Source organism: Lithobates pipiens, unplaced genomic scaffold (genome assembly GCF_037356315.1).
Source record: "Lithobates pipiens isolate NorthernLeopardFrog02 unplaced genomic scaffold, aLitPip1_a1.2 Scaffold_13, whole genome shotgun sequence".
Taxonomy (NCBI): domain Eukaryota; kingdom Metazoa; phylum Chordata; class Amphibia; order Anura; family Ranidae; genus Lithobates; species Lithobates pipiens.
The window spans coordinates 508,320,395-508,345,525 of NW_027507718.1; the positions used below are offsets into that span (position 1 = coordinate 508,320,395).

The following is a 25,131-nucleotide window of genomic DNA, read 5'->3' on the forward strand; positions in this document are numbered from 1 at the left end:
ATGGATAGTCATCTGCCGCAGGGTCGCCAGAGATGGTGCATCCGCCACCCAGGGGTAAGGGGTAGGTACTCTTACCAGAGGAATTAGATTCACATGCCAGCGTCAGTGAGTCAGACAAACTTGAGAATAGAGACAGGGACTCTGGTGAACCATCACTGGGGATCCAAATGCAAGGTGCCAGCATCTTGTCCCGATGATGATCATGGATTAGAGCATAAAAGAAAAGGAAAATTCTTACAGAATTGTTTTAATTCAGCCACACTGGAGGGTTTTCCAGCATGAACCGCCAGTGTAAGGTCATGATACAGCATCTCAGTTGGATTTAAGTCCAGACTTTGACTAGGCCACTCCAAAACCTAAATTGTGCTTTGTTTGAACCATTTGGAGGTGGACTTGCTGTTGTGTTTCAAGTCATTGTCCTGCTGCCTAACCAAGGGCACTTGAGCTTGAGGTCATGCTCCTCTGGGCTGGATTCCCACCTATGCATTTTTAGTGCTTTTTGCATTTTTCAGATTTGCACTACAATCCATTGACCATGGTTTCCTATGGAACACGTTCTGTAGTGCAAATCTGCAAAATGCAAAAAGCACTAAAAATGTATAGGTGTGAATCCAGCTTTAGGATTTTCTGGTAGAGCTCAGAATTCATGGCTCCATCAATTATGGTAAGTCAAAGCAGCATCAGACCATCACACTACCACCACCATGTCTGACTGTTGGTATGATGTTCTTGTTATGAAATGCTGTATTAGTTTTATGCCAGATGTATCGGGGCGCACACCTTCCAAAAAGTAAAATTTTTGTCATATCAGTCCACAGAATATTTGCATAAAGGTCTTGGGGATAATCAACATGTTTTTTTGGTAAATGTGAGATGAGCCTTTGTGTTCTTTTTGGTCAGCAGTGGCTTTGGCCTTGGAACTCTCCCATGGAAGCCATTTTTGCCAAGTCTCTTTCTGATTGTAGAATCATGAACACCGGTGTTACCTGTGCCAAGTGAGGCCTGCAGTTCTTTAGATGTTGTTCTGGGGTCTTTTATGACCTCCTGGATGAGTCGTCGTCGTGCTCTTGGAGTCATTTTTGTAGGCCGGCCACTCCTGGGAAGATTCACCACTGTTCCAAGTTATTGCCATTTGTGGATAATGGCTCTCCCCGTGGTTCACTGGATTTCCAAAGCCTTAGAAATGGCTTTGAAACCCTTCCTAGACTGATACATGTACATTACTTTGTTTCTAATCTGTTCTTGATTTTATTTTAGATTGTGGCATGATGTATGTCTTTTTGTGATCTGTTAGCGTGCTTCACTTTGTCAGCTTCTATTTATATGATTTCTTGATTCAACGGGTCTGGCATTAATCAGGCCTGGGTGTGGCAAGTAAAATTTTACTTGGCTTTCCAAAAAAGTAAATCAACCCCAGTATCTGTCTGTGGGTATTGGTGCTACTGTCCGTTCTCGCTGTACATTTTTTTTTTTTTTTTTTTTTACCCCTTTCATGACTAAGCTTTTTCTGACATTTGGTATTTAAAAGTTACAATCTGTGTTTTTTGCTAGAAAATTACTTAGAACCTACAAACATTATGCAGAGAATCTAGAGAATAAAATGGCGACTGTTTCAATATTTTATGTCACACGGTATTTGTGCAGCGGTCTTTTAAACGCAACTTTTTGGGGAAAAAAACACTTTCATGAATTTAAATAAAAAAAAAAAAAAGGAACAGTAAAGTTAGCCCAATTTTTTTTGTACAATGTGAAAGATGATATTACGCCGAGTAAATAGATACCAAACATTTCACTCTTTAAAACTGCGCACACTCGTGGAATGGCGACAAACTACCTAAAAATCTCCATGGACCCCAAATCCCTCCTTTGCACTTCAAAGTATTCAGATCACCGAAAACGGCGTATCTGAATACTGTTTTTATTTTTTTTTGTTTTTTTTTAAACCGGCACCATTGGCAGTCGAGTAAATCGGAAGTGACGTCACTGTGTCGTCACTTCCGTGTTTACAGAGAGGAGACTGGAACGAAGCCGCCTCCGGCTCCTAGTGGCGGATCGAAGAGGCCCGGTAAGAGAGGCGGGAGGGTAAGTCCCCTCCCGCTCCTCCGGGATAAAAATTGAGAGGCTTTTAGCCGCATCGGTTGTTATCCCTGGATAGCTGATCACCCGCTCTAAAAAAACAAAAACAAAAAAAGCGGTACCGGGATGATGCCTGCAGCTGTGGGCACCACCCCGGTATAACCCCCAAAAACCGAGGCGGCATATCTGCATATACTCGGCGGGAAGGGGTTACCAAGAGTTAGACGTTGCTTTTAGGGTGCCTGGATATTTTTTTTTTTTTTGCCTCTAAACACTACTGCTTGTATGCCCATGCACACATAGGGCTTTACATGAGTTTAGAGGCAGGAAAAAAAAAACAAAAAAAAAAACAAAAACGTTACCCGTGCGTCCAGGAGCAGCGGCATTTTATCATTAAAAAAAATGCTTGACACCTGTAACCACGCTTAAGCGCTGGACATGTTTAGCGCTTGAGCGTTAAGAGTTGGGGGAACAGTTCAAGCCGAGCGAACGTTTGGCCGGAGCATCGCCTGTTGGCCGCTCAGTGAACACCTGAATTTGCGGGGCGCTCGGTGGGATGTTCGTCTGCCAAGCGCCCCCCGATGCACCACGCAGTGCATTCTAAGCCCTGACTTCATGCTGTGAAAAGTTCAATTCATACAAAAGTGCATAAAAGGGGGTTGTCTACAGAGATTTCTTCTGTAGATCAGGGGTCTCCAAAACATTTCAGACAAAGGGCCAGTCTACTGTCCTTCAGACTTTTAGGAGGGCCGGATTGTGGCCAGTGGGGGGGGGGGGGGGGTATAAAATGTCCCAGGCCCAGCATCGGTGAGAATAAATATGGCCTCAGGGTTGGTGGTCAGCAGGAGGGGTAGTGCCCAATTATTGGTATTAGGAGGAGGAATAGTCCCCTTTTATTGGTATTAGGAGGAGTGCCCTTTTATTGGTATTAGGAGGAGTGCCCCATTATTGGTATTAGGAGTGCCCCAGTATTGGTATTAGGAGTGCCCCATTATTGGTATTAGGAGTGCCCCATTATTGTTAGGAGGAGGAGTGCCCCATTATTGTTAGGAGGAGGAGTGCCCCATTATTGTTAGGAGGAGGAGTGCCCCATTATTGTTAGGAGGAGGAGTGCCCCATTATTGTTAGGAGGAGGAGTGCCCCATTATTGTTAGGAGGAGGAGTGCCCCATTATTGTTAGGAGGAGGAGTGCCCCATTATTGTTAGGAGGAGGAGTGCCCCATTATTGTTAGGAGGAGGAGTGCCCCATTATTGTTAGGAGGAGGAGTGCCCCATTATTGTTAGGAGGAGGAGTGCCCCATTATTGTTGTTAGGAGGAGGAGCGCCCCATTATTGTTGTTAGGAGGAGGAGCGCCCCATTATTGTTGTTAGGAGGAGGAGCGCCCCATTATTGTTGTTAGGAGGAGGAGCGCCCCATTATTGTTGTTAGGAGGAGGAGCGCCCCATTATTGTTGTTAGGAGGAGGAGCGCCCCATTATTGTTGTTAGGAGGAGGAGCGCCCCATTATTGTTGTTAGGAGGAGGAGCGCCCCATTATTGTTGTTAGGAGGAGGAGCGCCCCATTATTGTTGTTAGGAGGAGGAGCGCCCCATTATTGTTGTTAGGAGGAGGAGCGCCCCATTATTGTTGTTAGGAGGAGGAGCGCCCCATTATTGTTGTTAGGAGGAGGAGCGCCCCATTATTGTTATTAGGAGGAAGAGCGCCCCATTATTGTTATTGGGAGGAAGAGCGCCCCATTATTGTTATTGGGAGGAAGAGCGCCCCATTATTGTTATTGGGAGGAAGAGCGCCCCATTATTGTTATTGGGAGGAAGAGCGCCCCATTATTGTTATTGGGAGGAAGAGGGCCCCATTATTGGTATTGGGAGGAAGAGCGCCCCATTATTGTTATTAGGAGGAAGCGCGCCCCATTATTGTTATTAGGAGGAAGCGCGCCCCATTATTGTTATTAGGAGGAAGCGCGCCCCATTATTGGTATTAGGGGGAAGCGCGCCCCATTATTGGTATTAGGGGGAAGCGCGCCCCATTATTGGTATTAGGAGGAAGCGCGCCCCATTATTGGTATTAGGAGGAAGCGCGCCCCATTATTGGTATTAGGAGGAAGCGCGCCCCATTATTGGTATTAGGGGGAAGCGCGCCCCATTATTGGTATTAGGGGGAAGCGCGCCCCATTATTGGTATTAGGGGGAAGCGCGCCCCATTATTGGTATTAGGAGGAGTAGTGCCCCATTGCTGGTGTCAGTGGGAGGAATAGTGCCCCAAGGGCTGGATAAGGGCCAACAAAGGGCCACATCTGGCCCTCAGGCCGCAGTTTGGAGACCCTGCTGTAGACAGTTGAAAGTGCTGTTATTTCACATACAGGGTAGTCCCCAGACTCTCATATCATCATAGTGGGTTTATTTCAGATAGGATTTCTCATCAAGGTTGACATATAAGCACGTAGCGTGTACGGAACCACGTGACGTCACCCACGTCTTTCGTTGATCCTCGTGGAATACTACAAAAAAAGACAACCAACATGATAGATTATTACTGATTTTCTGAAAAAATCTTAAACAATATTTAGGCATACTTTACTGAGTTTTCAATTTCTGGTTTCATTATTTTTGGTTAATTTTTAGCTCTATATGTCTACAATGCTTAATATTAGCAACATTTCCCTCCCCTAGTACCCATAGAGGTGTTTAAGGGAGGCTAATATTTTTCACTTATACGATTAAAATATTTGTATTAGTTAACTTTATGATTTTATGTACGTACTCTATTATTAATATCTTATTGCGTGAACTAAACGTCTTTAACCACTTCCCGACCAGCGCACGACGATGTACGTCAACAGAATGGCACGGGCAGGCATATTGGCGTACATGTACGTCCAATATTCGATGCCGCCCTGCCATCGGGAGCGCGCCGCCGGCGGCGCGCTCCCGCGCTGGTCGGGACCCCCGTGAGTACGGTCGCGGGACCCGCGGACTCGATCGCCGCGGGCATCCCCGCGATCGTCTCACGGAGCGACCGAATGGAGGAAATGCTGTATAAACAACATTTTTCCATTCTGCCTAGCAACTAGTGACGCTGATCTCTGCTCCATGTGATTGGAGCAGAGATCAGTGTACACTAAATGAAAGCCCAACCCCCCCACAGTTAGTAACACACCCCTAGGAACACTTAACCCCTACACTGCCACCCACTGGTTAACCCTTTCACTGCCAGTGTCATTTACACAGGAATCACTGCATTTATATAGCAGTGATTACTGTATAAATGACAATGGTCCCAAAAATGTGTCAAAAATGTCCGATGGGTCCCCGACAATGTCGCAGTCACAATAAAAATCGCTGATCGCCGCCATTACTAGTAAAAAAAAAAATAATAAAAAATTATTAATAAAAATGCTATAAAACTATCCCTATTTTGTAAACGCTATAACTTTTGCGCAAACCAATCAATAATCGCTTATTGCGATTTTTTTTACCAAAAATATGTAGAAGAATACGTATCGGCCTAAATTGAGGGAAAAAAATGTTTTTTTATATATTTTTGGGGGATATTTATTATAACAAAAAGTAAAAAATAATGCGTTTTTTTCAAAATTGTCGCTCTATTTTTGTTTATAGCGCAAAAAATAAAAACCGCAGAGGTGATCGAATACCACCAAAAGAAAGCTCTATTTGTGGGAAAAAAAGGACGTCAATTTTGTTTGGGAGCCACGTCGCACGACCACGCAATTGTCAGTTAAAGCGACGCAGTGCCGAATCGCAAAAAGTGGTCTGGTCTTTGACCAGCAAATTGGTCCGGTCTGAAAGTGGTTAAGAATATCAGAAAAATATATATTTATTTATTTATTTTTTTTTTTTATATTTTTCATTATTGTTCTTTTGTTTACGCGTATTTGAAATTTATTGTACAATGTACTTTATATATGCTTTATTTTTAAAAATCAATAAAAATCGATTGATTAATGATAGATTATTACAGTACCAAAGAGGAACTGTTTCACAAAAAATACTTTAGAATACATTTATTTTTACAAAAGGTTTATACATATACAGTAAAATCATCAAATGATTATAAGGTTCAACAAAGTAGTTACAGAAGATATCATAGAGATGGTTGACGCGTTTCACTTATTAGCTTCTGCAGAAACTATTACTGAATGATTTGTAACAAAAGAACGGGTGGCACAGTGGTGTAGTGGGTAGCACTCTCACCTAGCAGTAAAATCGGTCACTGGTTCGAATCCAAACCATGACACTACCGGCATGGAGTTTGCATGTTCTCCCTGTGCCTGTGTGGGTTTCCCCCGGGTACTCCGGTTTCCTCCCACATTCCAAAGACATGCAGGTAGGCTAGTTGGCTTCTGTCCAAAATTGGCCCTAGTATATAAATGGGGTCCTTGGATTGTGGGCTCCTTGAGGGTAGGGACTGATTTGAGTGTGCAATGTACAGGGATAGGGACAAGGATTGTAGACACTCACTCAGGTTGAACTGGATGGACTGGTGTCTTTGTTCAACCTTACTAACTATGTAACCTTTTATTGAAGACCTGGGAGAAAACCGGCAATATTGAGGATGATATTTGTGTCATATATCATATAGGTAAACAGTGCACGTCGTATGTAAGAAATGTTTTTTTTTTTTTTTTGTAATTTTTAGTAATAATCATAGTCTATATTTAAAGACCCACCCTAAAAAAAATAAAAAAAATAAATGCACTCACCAGAAATGGCTGTTGCTAGGCAGATCATCCTAATCTGCCTCTTCCTATTCCGTGGTGATCTTCAGTCTTCTCCTCACGTTGTCTTCTGGGGAATGGGGCGCTGTGTGTTGTGGGAGATGTGTGTGTCCCAGAACACAGCGCACCCCCTTCACAAAGCGCCACGCGACTCGCGCATGCGCAGTAGGAAACGGGCAGTGAAGCCGCAAGGCTCCACTGCCTGTTTCCCTTAATTTGAATGGCGGTGCCGGGACCCGAGAGCCGAGGGACGGGTCGGCCTCGGGGCGGCCAATATCACGGGCACTCATACCTCTGCTTATCTGTTCACTTCTTCTCTCTGGATGAATACAAATGGATCTGTGTGTGTGTGTGTGTGTGTGTGTGTGTATATATATATATATATATATATATATATATATATATATATATATATATATATATATATATATATATATATATATATATATATATATATAATATTATACACACATGTATATATAAAATATATATACATACATATACACACACACACACACACACATATATATATATATATATATATATATATATATATATATATATATATATATATATATATATATATAAAACACACACTCATACCTCTGCTTACCTGCTAATTTCTTCTCTCTGGATGAATACAAATGGATCTCTGCAGTCTCCTGTTATCTCTGCCCTTATCCAGCCCCCCCCCCCCCCCCCCAGCTCTGCCAGTCTCATTGGGCCTCTTATGACTCACCTCCCCCTGCTGGCAAACTCTCACAAGAGTTAGAGAGAGAGAGCTGTGCATGATGTGATAAGCCCTAAGCTTTTTACCAGACAAGAACCAGGAAGTGGGCTGTAAAAGGTATTTACTGGCAGAAAAAAAAAGTTTTACTATCCGAAGATAAAACGACAACAAGGGCAGATGATTTAATAGATGGAAAGATGAAAAAATTACTGAAGAGCCGCTTTAAATTCATTAAAGTGTATTTTTTTCCCCCAAAAAATGTTCATTTGAAAAACCACTGCGCATATACCATGTGACATAAAACAAAATTGCAACACCCACTATTTTATTCTCTAGGGCCTCTGCTTAAAAATAAACAGTATTTATAATGTTTGGAGGTTCTAGGTAATTTGCTGCAAAAAAAATGTTGATTTTTACATTTACGTGAGAAGTGTCAGAATCTGGCTGAAGTGGTAAAGGGTTTAAGAACATTGTTTAGGCTTTCTTTTCCTTTTATTTTCACCTGGTGATTCGCTCAGTATATCTCTTTATTTTTTCAAAAGAACAAGCCCCCCTGCAAATGTAGCAGTTAGAGGGTTGAGACTAGGGTTGTACTGATACTAGTATCAGTATCGGCGCCGATACCAAGCAATTGTGCGAGTATTTGTACTCCCACAAATGCCCCCGATGCCAGATCTGATACCCGGGAAAGCGACCTGGCGCAACTGGAAGTCAGCGGGCGGAACAGCGGAAGTGACGCTCCTTGTCATCGTCGGTAGGGGGGACATTCCGACGCCCATCTTGGTATACCCTGCACTCGGCTGCAGCAAGTCAGCAGCGGACATTTTGTTACACCCAGCCCATATAGTTCAGTCTGGGTGTAACAAGATGGCCGCTGCTGCTTTTATGTGGCCGAGTGCAGGGTGTATCAAGATGGGCCGTCGCAGGCAGCCCATCAGTGCTCATAAATGCCATCCATCAGTGCCCAATGTCCATAAGTGCCAGCCACCTGTCAGCGCCACCTGTCAGTGCCAGCCACCTGTCAGTGCCTGCCATCAGTGCCATCTCTCAGTGCCACCTGTCATTGCCAGCCACCTGTCAGTGCCTGCCATCATTGCCACCTGTCAGTACCCGCCATCTGTCAGTGCCCATCAGTGCCACCTAATCCTATCAGTGCTCATCAGTGCTGCATGTCAGTGCCACCTAATCTGTATTGTGCTTTGAAAACAGTCACATGACATAAAAAAAAAGTATTGGTAATCGGTATCGGCGAGTACTTGATAAAAAATTTCGGTTCTTGTACTCGGTCTTAAAAAAGTGATATCGGGACCACCCTAGTTGATATGAACCATTTACCACAGGGGTGCACACAGTAGTAAGCTTTTTATTTTTTGGTGTAAAACTTTTATCCCAAAACTTAAACGATCTGGAGCTGATTGGTTACTATGCTGAGCTGCACCGGATTTTGCACTCCCCAGTTTTTGTAAATGAGAACTTCTGATAGGTCAATACCCCGTCCTGTTATTTAGGATGATTTTATGCTTTTTAGAATCGTGTTGGATAATTGGCTGAAGGTGATTTTCTTTTAACAGGTCCATCTACTTTTAAAGCAGATGTGGTCACAGGTACATTGCTGTGTATTAGTGATCTGTGCGGTTCCATTTAGTGTTGTATTATTAGTATTATTTTCCATGGCAGCCCACAGAGTATTTCTATACAAGGAGTCGTGATTAATGAGTTTTTCTGCTGTGGGCCCCGCTTATTATATCATTTTTGTGGTTTGGAGGACACTTCACGTTCTGTGTTTTGTGTTACGGAATACAGCCGATTTATTAATAATATTTATATGTAATAAAACTAGAGGCTGCCTTAGGGGAAGGGTCTCCAAACTGCGGCCCCAGGGCCACATCCGGCCTGCTGCAAGATTGTATCTGGCCCTCAGCTCGGGTCCGTGAGGGGTCCTCAAAGAGAACGGAGGATTAAGGGCAGCAAAAGGATGTCTATGATGTTCTCTTCACCCCCCCCCCCCCCTTCCCCCTTCCCCAACCTGAACCTGGACTCTGTAAAGGGGTTTTCTGATGGGGATCCCGTTGTAAAGGGAGCTAGGATGGGAGTGGTTATGTAAGGGGGGACTCTAATGGGTACCCTGACATGAAGGGAGACTTTGATGGGGACCCTGATGTAAGTGGGGACTCTGTGGACCCTGATGTAAGATGGGCCTCTGATGAGGACCCTGATGTAAGATGGGACTCTGATGGGGACCCTTATGTAAGACTCTGATGAGGACCCTGATGTAAGTGGGGACTCTGATGGGGACCCTGATGTAAGGGGGGGACTCTGATGAGGACGCTGATATAAAGGGGGGGCTCTGGAGACTCTGATGTAAGGGGGGCCTCTGATGAGGACCCTGATGTAAAGGGGGACTCTGATGTAAGATGGGACTCTGATGGGGGCCCTGATGTAAGGGGGGACTCTGATGAGGACGCTGATGTAAAGGGGTTTGGGGACCCTGATGTAAAATGGGACTCTGATGGGAACCCTGATGCTGGATGTGGCTGACAGCAGGGGGTCCGGTATGTCCCGGTTCTCCATTTCAGGGATTAATCGGGCCCAAATTTTTTGCCTGAATTCAGACCTGAAACGGACCAGAAGACGCACAGGACCCCCCTGTACAATCCGCCCCGGTGATGTGTGAACCGGCACCATAGAGAGCCAGTCACAATCTCCTGACATGCGATAATGTGATCCCAGCCTCACTGTTTATTAAGTGTGCCTGCATAGCAAGAGTGCTTACTGTTATCTCACATATATATTATTATTATTATTATTATTATTACAGACAAATTTACCACCCTAACTCCTCCCCCAGCTTTTACATGAAATATACCGAAACGTGCGGATTGTTCCCGATCGGTGCGCTATTACTTTGTGGAACGTTTCGCCGAATGGTTCACAAAATATCGTCATTTTTGCTGTGAAATTTGTCCCATAGGAATGAATGGAGAAATGTTCAAAACTAGAGTGGGAGGGGACAAAAGCTCTGAGGGGAATTATAGCTCCTCCCACATAGCTCTGAGGAGAATTATAGCTCCTCCCACACAGCTCTGAGGGGAATTATAGCTCCTCCCACACAGCTCTGAGGGGAATTATAGCTCCTCCCACACAGCTCTGAGGAGAATTATAGCTCCTCCCACACAGCTCTGAGGAGAATTATAGCTCCTCCCACACAGCTCTGAGGAGAATTATAGGTAGTCCCACACAGCTCTGAGGGGAATTATAGGTAGTACCACTCAGCTCTGAGGGGAATTATGAAATTAGGAAATTTGAAAGAAAAAAAAAATCCTTTTAGGAAAAAAAAAATTTGAAGAAAAAAATTTTTGGGGGAAAAAATAAAATCATTTAAAAAATCTTTTTTGAAAAAAAAATTATTTAAAAAATGTTTTGGGAAAAAAAATGTTTTGAAAAATTCTTTAATTAAAAAAAAATAATTTTTGACAAAAAAATAATTTTAGAAAAAAAATAATTTTAGAAAAAAAAATAATTTTTGAAAAATAAAATCATTTAAAAAATCATTTTTGAAAAAAAAAAAATAAATCGCTTTAGAAAACAAAAATGATTTTTTTTCTAAAATGTAGGTGGAGGCAAGAACACCACGCAATTTCCCCAGAAATTGTAGCTTTCTAGTTATTATTATTATTATTATTATTATACACGATTTATATAGTGTCAACAGTTTACGCAGCACTTTACAATGTATAAGGGGGGGGGGGGGACATTAACAGTACAATGGGATGGGCTTCCCTGAATAAGTGAGTTTTCAGGGATCTCCTAAAGGTGGACAGGTTAGGGAGTGATCGGATATAGCGGGGCAGAGAGTTCCAGAGGATGGGAGAGGCTCTGGAGAAGTCCTAAAGGCGAGCATGAGAGGAACAAGGGAGCTTCAGCCCTGGAAGGTTTTGCGATGCGGCACTGTTACTTTAACTGACAATTGCGCAGTCGTGTGATGCTGTGTCCAAATAAAATACATTTACGTCCTTTTTTTTCTACAAATAGAGCTTTCTTTTGGTGGTATTTTATCACCTCTACGATTTTTATTTTTTGCGCTATAAACATAAAAAGAGCAACAATTAAAAAAAAAACACATTATTTTTTACTTTTTGCTATAATAAATATCCCCCAAAAAATATATAAAATTTTTTTATTTTTTCCTTAGTTTAGGCCGATATGTATTCTTCTACATATTTTGCGATTTTAATTTTTTGTGCTATAAAAAGATAATTATGAAAAAAAAATATTTTCTTTTACTTGCTGCTATAAAACAGATCCATTAAAAAAGAAAAATGTAAAAAAAAAAAAAGTCTTCATAATTTTAGGCCAATCTGTATTCTGCTACATTTTTTTTGTAAAAAAAAAATAAAAATAAAATTCCCATGGGCGTATATTGATTGGTTTGCACAAAAATTATAGCGTCTACAAACTATGGGATATTTTTATGGAGCTTTTGGCTGTCGCAATCCTGTTAACTGACACTTTTGACACTTTGCAGGAACCAGTGACACTAATACAGTGATCAGTTCTAAAAATATGCCAGAGCCAGATATATATGTGTGTGTGTATGTGTGTGTGTGTGATATATATATATATATATATATATATATATATATATATATATATATATATATATATATATATATAATTAGTGTCTCTCCTCTAATAGTGTATATAGTATCTCTCCTCTAATAGTATATACAGTATATATCTCCTCTAATAGTATATACAGTATATCTCTTCTAATAGTGTATACAGTATCTCTCCTCTAATAGTATATACAGTATCTCTCCTCTAATAGTATATACAGTATCTCTCCTCTAATAGTATATACAGTATATCTCTTCTAATAGTATATACAGTATATATCCTCTAATCGTATATACAGTATCTCTTCTAATAGTATATACAGTATCGCTCCTCTAATAGTATATACAGTATATATCCTCTAATAGTATATACAGTAGCTCTCCTCTAATAGTATATACAGTATATATCTCCTCTAATAGTATATACAGTATATCTCTTCTAATAGTATATACAGTATCTCTCCTCTAATAGTATATACAGTATATATCTCCTCTAATAGTATATACAGTATATCTCTTCTAATAGTATATACAGTATATCTCTTTTAATAGCATAAACAGTATATCTCTTCTAATAGCATATACCCTCTAATAGTATATACAGTATATATCCTCTAATAGTATATACAGTATATATCCTCTAATAGTATATACAGTATATCTCTTCTGTTATTCTCAGAGTGGATTCGAGATTTTGCTCCATAACCATGTAGTTGGTTATTTGTATTTACCACTGCATAGAGATATATAAGAATAAATTGCCTTTTTTTAAACTTTACATATTAACTAAATTATACACCACACTTTTTTTTTTTTGTTAAGGTTATTAACAGATCAATTATTTAATCAAAACAATAATCGGCAAAATAATCATTAGTTGCAGCCCTAGTTTTATTTTTTTATTTTTTTGTACAGCGCACTGGATGGCATTGCATGTCAGTGCATTCCAGCGCACTGCTGTATGGAAACATGAATGAAGTTTCACTTTGTGCTCTTCAAATAAAGTAAAAAAAAAAAAAAGGGGGGGCTTAAAAAAAGTAAATTGTGCAATGTGCCGAATCTCGCATTTCACCGCCCTTCACTACAGCGCACTGCTGGGAAATGCAGGCGCTGGGATGGAGAATTTAGCAGGCAGGCAGTGTGAAGGAATTCTTACAGTAACTGTGAAATTGGTATTTTATGTCTTTTTGTATTGATTCTTATTTTATAGCAATGGTGGCTGAGGAAGAGGACGAGGAAGGTGACGATTCTCAGGAGATCCAGTCTACAGGAAAGATCGGAGCTAAGAAGCAGAGGAAGTTAGAAGAGAAACAAGCTAGAAAAGCCCAGCGAGAGGTGAGAAGAGATCTGTGTGACCAGAACTGACAAGTCCACCCAAAAGTGTAATTGAGATCTTGGTAGCCTATTAAGGCATCATGAATAAATCAATCAAAAATAAAAAAAATCTAATTTAGAGAGCATAAAAAATCAGTTAACACAAATTGATAAATACATACAAACAACAGTGCAGCACTGAATAAAATGAAAAAAAAAAAAAATGTATAAAATAAACAAATAAAAAGTCCAAAAGAATCATAAATCGTGACAGTGCACTTACCAAAGCAAATGGACTCCAACATGTATGAAAGAGCCTAAACGCGCTTTTGTGTCTCCACAAGATCCTCATCCGAAATCAAATGTGCTTCCTCCACCCCAGCAGATACCATATATTGGTTATAACCTCAGACTTGCATTACGCTGCAAAGCATAGAAAAGAGCCGAAGAGGCACCATATAGCGTGCCAAGTTTATTAGAAAGGTAAACTGCTCACAAGATTCAAATGTATATGCGCCAAAGAACATATGTGTCAGGCTGGGCCGCTTCGTAGTATCGATGTATGTGATGACATCACAAGAGTTGACTCCTCTAATGCGTTTTGTCAAATATGACGTCAGTTTTTTTCTTTTGGACTCTCTTTCTGTTTATTTCAACTTTTTTTTTTCATTTTATTCAGCACTGCACTTTTGTTTGTACATTAAGACATCGTGCACACTGGAGTTTTAACCCTGGTGCATGAGACTCTGGTGTTTAGGTTTGGGTGAAAGGTACAGGCGCACCATTCGCCCCCCCCCCTCTTCTTGCTGCCAGCAGCCTGTAAAATTTTAAGAGAGGCTGACAGCTGTTCCGGCTGAATAGTGCACTGAGCTGTACTAACATTGTATGCGCCCACGGATAAACGTCTGAAGCACAGGCTCTTTGCATTCAGGGCATTTGCTCCTGGGTGTATACTGCTTGGCACACCATCCAGCCCCGTCCATCAGCCTCTCGTAGGTTTTTAGGCCTCACACCCACTGGACACTTTTGCCACCTCTCCTGGAAGCTTTTCCTCCTGTTAGCAGCGTCTTGGCGGGAAAAAAAACAAAAAACACCCAATGCTTGTAAACACATTTAGGCATATCAAGCTTTTGGGGGTTAATTCAACTAATTGGCCAGAATAAGAACTTATTTTGGCCGTTGAAATGAATGCATGCTCAAGCACTAAACGTGCCTAGCATTAACACGCGTTTTGGACTCGTCAAGCCTTGTTTCTGCCAAAACGCTGCTTCTCCTGGACAGTGGTTTTACCTTTATGCCTTTAAATGCCCCGCCTACTAAACTGCTCTAAACTTTTATGTGCGCATGAACACATAGGCTAACATGGAGGGGCATTTAGAGGCCGAAAAAAAACCCCCAGCATTAAAAACAGCCAGTGTGCATGAGGCCTCATAGGCTACCGGCAGTGGGGCTGGGCGGTGAACCTGTGCCTTCCACCGGCACTTAAACACCGGAGTCTCATGGGTTGGGATTAAACACCCAGTGTGCAGAAACACTGTACCATATATAACTAAATCTCAAAATTTTAACTACTAATTGACCATGTTTGATAGTTAAAAATAACATTGTACTAACCATTGTAAGCTCCCCCACTTGATCATTTCTACTGGGCTCGGAAGGGGGCCCCTCTCCAACTGGCGCCCTTCACCTGGGGAGCAATCGGGAAGCCCGGTACTGCTTGCCGTTTGGTCCTGTTGTGTACTCCGAGGGGAGGAGGGTACCTGTTTTTTTTCCCCTTTGATCTCTGCCCCTGAGTGGTCAATGAACAACCTCCACACAAGTCTAAGCTTCCAATAAATATTGGTCTTTGAATAGGAGTTGAATAATAGGAGTCTTTGAATAGTACAAAGGAGCTGAGATTTCCTGGGCAATACATTATAAATTTGGCCTCCTAATCGCTTATCAAACATGGGCTGTTTGTATTTTTTTTAGAAAGATAAAAATAGTCACGCTAATAAATAGAAAAACTAATTCTGAATCAAAAAAGAAAATAAACTCATACATGAAATGATATATAACTCCTGTGTGATAAAAATGCAATAGTGACACACAACTCAAGAGTCTCTTGTAAAGAAAAAAGTGAATAAAAGTGACTTATGGAATATAGTCTCTCTAAAGATGATAAATGTATCAAATTCTGCAATGATGCAAGTGTGAAGAGAGATGAAGAATTCTCGAAGTTTCCAGCCGCCACCAAGAGAAAAGGTAGAATCCCTCCGTGGTGCGAGGGGCAGAAAAAATGGATACTCTTACCGGAACATGTGGACCTCCTATTATAGAGAGGTCATATACACCAGAAGGCCCTCTGCTGGGTCTGAGGTGGGTCCTGGACCAAGATGTATGGATCAGCCACGGATGTCCTCCTCACTCACTGGCCACCATCCGCCCGCTAACTTCCAAAAAACGTCAATCTCCCAAAATGAGCATGGAGCAAGTAGAGAACATAAAAGCTCCAATGGTACGTTATCGTTTAAAAACACTGCTCATTTATTTGTAAAAAGTTGTCCATAAAATTGTATAATAACAGCTTAAGAAGCGCTTGCCGGTGTTCTGCCGAGAACTGTCCCCCCATCGGATAGTGATCGCCCCATACTGCGCAGGCGCAGCGCTGGCGCAGTACAGAGGACATGGAAACGCCAAAAGTCTCCGAAGATGAACGGTGCCTGCACACTTGATAGTACCCTCTGCCCTGAGTCCAGGTTCAAGCCCCACCATGTAAGTGGACAAACGGTAGATGATGTAAAACAGCACTTAGTAACAGGGCTCCTCGCAGGCTCTCCTAGCTCGCCACACTTCGGGCACGGCCTCGATTCGCTTGGAATTTTTTTATTCTAACTCTATGCACACTTGGATGGTGGGGCTTGAACCTGGACTCAGTGCGCAGGCACCTTTAATCTTCAGAGACTTTTGGCGTCTCCTTGTCCTCCATACTGCACAAGCGCAGTACAGGGCGGACACTATCCGATGGGGGACAGTATTCGTCAAGACACTGGCAATAAAAATTTCAACTGGACGTCCGTGGTTCCGGGGTCACGTGAGGCGTCATGATGTCAGCGTGTAGCACCGCACGACGTGTTTCGTCATATGTGACGTCTTCCTGGGCCCCCTTTCTTTACTTGCTCCATGCTCATTTTGGGAGATTGATGTTTTTTGGAAGTAAGTGGACGGTTGGTGGTCAGTGAGTGAGGAGGAAATCCGTGGCTGATCCAAACATCTTGCTCCAGGACCCACCTCAGATCCTGCAGAGGGCTATATCTGCTGGTGTATACGATCTCTCTATAATAGGAGGTCCACATCTTCCGGCAAGAGTATCCTTTTTTTTTCTGCCCCTCTCACCACGGAGTGATTCTAACTTTTCTCTTGATGGCGGCTGGAAACTTTGAGAATTCTTCATCTCTCTTCACAGTTGCATCATTGCAGAATTTGATACATTTACCATCTTTAGAGAGACTATATTCAATAAGTCACTTTTTCCTTTACAAGAGACTCTTGAGTCTTGTGTCACTATTGCATTTTTTATCACACAGGAGTTGTATATCATTTCATGTATTGATTTTATTTGATTTTTTGATTCATAATTTGCTGGCACTATTTATTAGCCTTTCTAATGCCGCGTACACACGACCGGACTTTTTCAACGGACTAGGTCCGACGGTCTTCCCGACGGACTTTCAGCGGAGGTCCGACTGACTTTCTGAACGAGCGGACTTGGCCACACATGATCGGACTACGTCTGTTTGAAAGTCCTTTTGTTTTGAACGCGATGACGTAAACGGGCCTAAACAAGGAAGTTCAATAGCCAGTAGCCAATAGCTTGCATCGAATTTGGTCCGTCGGAATAGCACACAGATGAACGGTTTTCCCAATTTCTAGTCAGTCGGATAGATTTGAAACATGTTTTATTTCTAGGTCCGTCTGACTTTTGGGGAAAAAAAAGTCCGCTGGAGCCCACACACGATCGAATTGTCCGGATTCCAGTCCGCCGGACCAAGTCTGCCGGAAAGTCCGATCGTGTGTACGCAACATTAGTTTTGCAGATGATTGTTTCCCATGTTTGTGTCGCTGCTTTTTCTTTTACTTTCACAGGTTTTTTGTCACTCCATAATATCATTAGCGCAGTAATATACACTTTGATATACATTTTGCTTTAGTAAAAGAATCTCTTTGGGTGTCTATAGGCTGAGGAAGCTGAGCGTCAGGAGAAGAAGAAATTGGAGGTGAAGCGTGAAGAAGAGAGGAAGAAAGAGGATGAGCGGCTCAGGATGGAGGAAGAGAAGGAGGTGAATCTTTGTCTCTCTTATATATCTAATAGTTTTTATTCCATGCGTCTCAGGGATGGGCAATCCAATGTAGACTTCAAATACCGCGGATCCTGTGGGATGCATAACATAAAAGCTTTAATCTTTTTTAACGTTCAGATCAGACTTGTAAAATAATCTTGTTATGGTTTGAAAAAAATAAAAAACTTTTATCTTTGCATATTTGTATAATTCTGTATGAACAAGGGGGCCACCATAATTTCTCCTTACACATGCAGACTCTGCTCACCGATTACTAGTGCTGCAGAGTGTTGGTGCTTTGCGGATCTTCTTGCCTATTGTGCGACTCTAGCAAACGAGTGCTGTTTGCGTGAAAACCAGAATTCTCTGAGGTCGCTAATAACATAAGGCAGGGGTCCTCAAACTACGGCCCTCCAGCTGTTACGAAACTACACCTCCCATGAGGCATTGTAAAACTCTGACATTCACAGACATGACTAGGCATCATGGGAAGTGTAGTCCCTGAACAACTGGAGGGCCGTAGTTTGAAGACCCCTGACCTAAGGCGTGTTACAGTGGCAGCGGAGACCGTGTGTATCACATACTAGCAAAATATGGTAAACTTGCATTAAAATGAAGCCTGTCCGGCACCAAGCTGTCACCGCTGTAGGCGCTCCCAACGTCACCCGGTCTTCTTTCCGGGTTTTCACGGACTCGTGAGACTGGCTGGAGCTGCGATTAAGTCTCTCCCGCGCACGCATGTGGGAGCCTCTGTTTACGAAACAATATTTGACCCCCTGCAGATTTTGTAAGTTTGCCCTCTTACAAAGAAATTAAGGGTCTATCATTTTTATCATAGGTGTGTTTTAAATGATAGACACGGAATATCAACCAAAAATCCAGAAAAAAAACGCATGATACAAATGTTATCAATTGAGTTGCAGTTCAGTGAGTAAAATAAGTCTTTGATCCCCTACCAGCCAACAATAATTCCGGCTCCCTCAGACTGGCTGCAGTATGTCCTCATGTGGTACACACTCATCCATGTCATTATGGACCTTGCTTTCTGCACTGCTGTGCAGTCATGTTGGAACAGGAAGGGGCCATCCCCAAAGTTGGGAGCATGAAATTGTACAAATTGTCTTGGTATGCTGACACCTTAAGCCCAGGTTCATACCAGTGCGATCCCAGACATCGCATGTGATTCGCACCTGCGGTGCCAATCGCATGCCATGTCTGTGAGATGCGATTTCAGCAATAGGTGAGCACATGGGTGTTCTCACCTATGCGATCTGATTCCTGTGCAAGGTCACCGTTCGCACTGCGATCTGTGAACCGATCTGGGGGTGTCATTAAAAATTTAATCACACTGCCTTCTGCGAACCGCTGCGGGTGTCAGCTGCCTGTGGGAACCGGCGCTGTAATCGTGCTGGTTCCTGCATCGAATCAGTGCGAACCTAGGCTCAGAGTTTCCTTCACTTGAACTAAGGGGCCAGGCCCGTCCCTTGAAAAACAACCCCCCACCATAATCCCCCCTCCACCAAATGATGTGGACCGGTGCACAAAGCAAGGTTCATAAAGGCATGGATGAGCGAGTTTGGGGTGGAGGAACTTGACTGTTCTGACCTCAACCCTATAGAACACCTTTGGGATGAATTAGAACGTAGACTGTAGTGAAAACGAGGCTCGGAACGCACACCATGGTTGTGGAACGCACGCCGCTACTTGGAGAGGAGAGATTGGGTGACAGATCTGAACCCCATCACCACGTACTGGGCTGGATATGCTTGGTGCCAGCACATAGGCACAGGCGCATGTGAGTTTAACTACGTTTTTACCCTTTTTAAATAAATTTTGATTACATACTATACCATGATGGCTATTTATATATCTTTGGGAGAGACAACTAGCGCAAGAGCCATTTATATACTGCTTGGAGAGGCTTTTTGGGAAACCCATAATGGAGTGGTTATCCTAAATGAGCCAAAGGTGCATATTCTGGATTATCTGGTGAGTGGGCATTGCAACAGGTGGTGGTGAAGTCACTCATTTGGATATAGAAGCACTTTATACAGGAGGAATATTTGCTCTGAAGTGATCACTCACTTAGGACATTCATTTGCACTGAAGTTAATTTTATTTATTTTGTCCTTTTTATATATTTTTTGTTTGCATTTTTTACAACGTGGAATTGCACTTTATACATTGGTGTTGAATACATATGTCTTCATTAAAGGGGTTGTAAAGTTAAATGTTTTTTCACCTTAATGCATTCTATGCATTAAGGTGAAAAAACATCTGACACTGCCTGCGCCCCCAGCCCCCCCATTTTACTTACCTCACCCCTCGAAAATCCCGCGTTCGTCCCCGCCGTCCTTCACCACTCAGCCTGGCCGCTGATTGGCTGAAGTGGATGAATGGAAAGCAGCACAGCCATTGGCTCGCGCTGCTGTCAATCACATCCACTGACGCGGAGCACCGGGGTGGGGCTGTGTGATACAGCGAGCGGCTATAGCCCCCGGCTGTATCATGGGAGCACGCCCCCAGATGCTTCTCACCATGCGGGTACTTGCGGGAGGAAGCAGAGACAGCCGCCGAGGGACCCCAGAAGACCAGGTTCAGGGCCACTCTGTGCAAAACGAGCTGCACAGCGGAGGTAAGTATAACATGTTTGTTATTTAAAAACATTTTTTTTTTACTTTACAATCCCTTTAATGGTGTATTTGTATTGAGGAAATTATAGGGGCTTTAATATATGCACTGCACTTTAAATTTGTATACGATACTGTGAAAGCAATATTTAATGAGTTGGCATAGGTCAGGGATATGCAATTAGCGGACCTCCAGCTGTTGTAGAACTACAAGTCCCATGAGGCATACCAAGACTCTGACAGCCACAAGCATGACATCCAGAGGCAGAAGCATGATGGGAATTGTAGTTTTACAACAGCTGGAGGTCCGCTAATTGCATATCTCTGACATAGGTCATATACTTTATGAGTGGTGATAGTTGGCGCAATCCATATTACATACAATTAAGTACTTTTGGTTTTAATTTTTCTTGCTTGTTTAGCGTTTCTTATGAAAGTCCCATGGGCTTTTGTCTTTGTGTAATTGATAACATTCAGAGTACTGCGAGCCGGGCCCTCTGATTCCTCTTGTGCCAAATTGAAATGTAACTATAATGTCTGTAGGGGGGTTTTTAGGTCGCGCTATGGATTCTAGTTCGGGTAAGAGCAGCCCCTATTTTAATTCCAACCCAGTAAGGGAAGGAATAAAATGAAGTAGGGGGGGGGGGGGGGAATTAGGTTTGGCGCTATACCCTTTAGAACTTTTTTGAAAATTGAGACTTAGGTATACAATTAGCAAGAAATTTCCAGCGTGCTGGGTAATAAAATAAAATAAATTTTAAATAACTGTGTGTGTGTCAGTAAGTGTCAACCAACAATTATTATATCCTTTAAAGACAGTAAGTATCATAAAGAATCATAAATTCATAAATCAATTGTAACAGCATGCAATGTGCAAATGAAAAAAATATATAAAGTGCAAGGTGCTGGTGAACAAATATTGATATAGAACTATATAAATAGAAAGTAGAGCTCAATAGTATATACATTTTAAGCTATATGGATATAAAAATAACAAGTAAAAATATGAAAATATAAAAAATATATATAAAGGTATATATATAAAAAAATAATCTGTTTATCTGTTGAACATATCAAGTCCTCATATGGTGCAACTGTGATGAAAGGTGCGTATTACATAGTTAAATAAAGATTCAAGACAGTGAAAAAAGTTGTGGTAAAATATGGTAATATAAAAATGCAAAAATAAATAAAAATAAAAATAAAAATAAAAAATAGAAATGGGAATAAAAATAGTAAAAAAGTGTCCCAAAAAGGTAGTGGTGAATAGTGGGGTGTCCTCTGTGGGTGAAAGTGGAGTAAAGGGTAGAGGAGGCTTCAACTGTTGTTCCCGGTGCTCTGTGGCTATTTTTATGCAATTGCTCTCACCAGAGATATGACCCCTTCCGGGGTGGATCAGCCTTCACAGTATCAGCCACAGTGTTGCTCTCTGGCTTGCCTCTATTGCGGTTCCGGGAAAACCTCGTTCTTCCGTTCATATGCAGTTCGGTTATATGTAATGAATAAGAGGCATATCCATGGTGCAGTATGTCTTATAAAGCTTCGTATTTATTATATAGGCAAAAGGGTTACTCACAAACATCCGTTCGTATATATATATATTAAAAGGAAAGATCCCGTTCGGCTATACGCCTTCTGAGTTAGCGGTGTATGCTGTCTGGCCACGCCCTACGCATTTCGTCATCAAAGACGTCCTCTGGAGCCAGAGGACGTCTTTGATGACGAAACGCGTAGGGTGTGGCCAGACAGCATACACCGCTAACTCAGAAGGCGTATAGCCGAACGGGATCTTTCCTTTTAATATATATATATATACGAACGGATGTTTGTGAGTAACCCTTTTGCCTATATAATAAATACGAAGCTTTATAAGACATACTGCACCATGGATATGCCTCTTATTCATTACATATAACCGAACTGCATATGAACGGAAGAACGAGGTTTTCCCGGAACCGCAATAGAGGCAAGCCAGAGAGCAACACTGTGGCTGATACTGTGAAGGCTGATCCACCCCGGAAGGGGTCATATCTCTGGTGAGAGCAATTGCATAAAAATAGCCACAGAGCACCGGGAACAACAGTTGAAGCCTCCTCTACCCTTTACTCCACTTTCACCCACAGAGGACACCCCACTATTCACCACTACCTTTTTGGGACACTTTTTTACTATTTTTATTCCCATTTCTATTTTTTATTTTTATTTTTATTTTTATTTATTTTTGCATTTTTTGCATTTTTATATTACCATATTTTACCACAACTTTTTTCACTGTCTTGAATCTTTATTTAACTATGTAATACGCACCTTTCATCACAGTTGCACCATATGAGGACTTGATATGTTCAACAGATAAACAGATTATTTTTTATATATATACCTTTATATATATTTTTTATATTTTCATATTTTTACTTGTTATTTTTATATCCATATAGCTTAAAATTTATATACTATTGAGCTCTACTTTCTATTTATATAGTTCTATATCAATATTTGTTCACCAGCACCTTGCACTTTATATATTTTTTTCATTTGCACATTGCATGCTGTTACAATTGATTTATGAATTTATGATACTTACTGTCTTTAAAGGATATAATAATTGTTGGTTGACACTTACTGACACATACACAGTTATTTAAATTTATTTTATTTTATTACCCAGCACGCTGGAAATTTCTTGCTAATTGTATACCTAAGTCTCAATTTTCAAAAAAGTTCTAAAGGGTATAGCGCCAAACCTATTCCCCCCCCCCCCCCCTTACTAACTATAATGTCTGCCCTCGTGTTGTAAAGCTCTGCACAAACTGTTGGCGCTATACAAAACTTGTATAATAATAATACTACTTGCACTTGATCTTAGCCAGAAGGCTGAAAAGCCAAAAACTGAACGGGTACCAGGATTAATTAGGTCTGACCCTGGATGATGCCTGAAAATAAATGGATGTGTCCTTCCGGAGAGAAATGCAGATGAAGATATATTGTCAGGGGGAGTACTTTGATCTCTGTAAGAGGTATTAATACCTGGAAGTAATACATACTGTAGTAATTAATATGCTTGCACTCGCCATGAGAAAACGTATGTGATGCCAGGTCCATTTGACCTAGAGGGTAGGTGTGCCCCGTAGTCATTGTCCCCGGTGATGAGTGTTAGGTTTTGTAATGTGTTGTTGGTTATATATAGAAAGCGATCGGGGTTTGGTGTGAAGGTGTCAGTGGCTGAAGGCAGGGTCAGGTTCACACTTTCTTCCTACTCTCTTTGAAGAATCCAGCTGTACTACAGAGGAAAGGTTGTTGGAGGACTTGTGAGTCACACCTATGTTACATCTTCTATATGTGTAGGCTGCGCTCACCCATCGCTTAGTCCTCCCTTATAGAAACTCAGAATTGTTTAGGCAGTTAGATATTTTTAACATCTGTCACCAAGGCAGACTGAATGTGGGAGGATGAAGACAGCTGTAATTATAAGGGAAGAGTCCGTCTTTCACAGAAGCGTTTATTGCAAAGTTCTAGCTGGCGGGAAAAACAATCAGTCTAATTATATCCCTTCTAGAGACTTTAAAGTGATATTTTACCCAAAACCAGAATAACAACAAAAATATCCAGAATAACAAGTATTTGATCCCCTATCAATCGGCAAGATTTCTGGCTCCCAGGTGTCTTCTATACAGGTCACAAGCTGAGATTAGGAGCACTCTCTTAAAGTGGAAGTAAACTTCCCTATTGTTTTCAGCCAAGGAAGCTGCCATCTTTGCCTCTGTTTAATCTTCAACTGCTATGGTGCTGCACATGTGATTCGTTATGACACCAGCCATTGGATGGTTTGATCGTTTGGCTGAGAGCACAGCCAATGTGCAGTTAGCATTCCTGACATGCCTTTTTTTTAACTGTTTAAATCCATGGGTTTACTTCCACTTTAAAGGGAGTGTTCCTAATCTCAGCTTGTTACCTGTCCACAGAACCAATCAATCGATTAATTGGATTCCAATCTCTCCACCATGGCCAAGACCAGGGATCTCCAAACTACGGCCCTCCAGCTGTTGCAGAACTACACGTCCCATGAGGCGGCATTGTAAAACTCCGACATTCAGAGACATGACTAGGCATGATGGGAATTGTAGTTCCTGAACAACTGGGAGGTCCGTAGTTTGGAGACCCCTGGCCAAGACCAAAGAGCTGTCCAAGGATGTCAAGGACAAGATTGTAGACCTACACAAGGCTGGAATGGGTTACAAGACAATCGCCAAGCAGCTTGGTGAGAGGGTGACAACAGTTGGTGCGATTATTTGCGAATGGAAGAGACACAAAATAACTGCCGATCTCCACCGATCTGGGGCTCCATGCAAGACCTCACCTCGTGGAGTTTCCATGATCATGAGAATGGGGAGGAATCAGCCCAGAACTAAACGGGAGAATCTTGTCAATGATCTCAAGACAGCTGGGACCATAGTCACCAAGAAAACAATTGGTAACACACTACGCCATAAAGTACTGAAATCCTGCAGTGCCCGCAAGGTCCCCCTGCTCAAGAAAGCACATGTACAGGTCCGTCTGAAGTTTGCTAATGAACATCTGAATGCTATAGAGGAGGACTGGGTGAAAGTGTTGTGGTCAGATGAGACCAAAATCAAGCTCTTTGGCATCAATTCAACTTGCTGTGTTTGGAGGAGGAGGAATGCTGCCTATGACCCCAAGAACACCATCCCCAC

The 25,131-nt window shown here is 41.9% G+C and overlaps 1 protein-coding gene across 1 annotated transcript in view; it reads left to right on the forward strand.

Annotated features, from left to right (window-relative positions):
- The window catches only part of DDRGK1 (DDRGK domain containing 1), a 141,416-nt gene that overhangs the window by 36,483 nt on the left and 79,802 nt on the right, over nucleotides 1-25,131 (forward strand). The window contains exons 3-4 of the mRNA XM_077478043.1: nucleotides 13,367-13,491; nucleotides 17,688-17,789. Coding sequence (XP_077334169.1) covers nucleotides 13,367-13,491; nucleotides 17,688-17,789 — 227 coding nt within the window. The remainder of the gene's footprint in view (nucleotides 1-13,366; nucleotides 13,492-17,687; nucleotides 17,790-25,131) is intronic.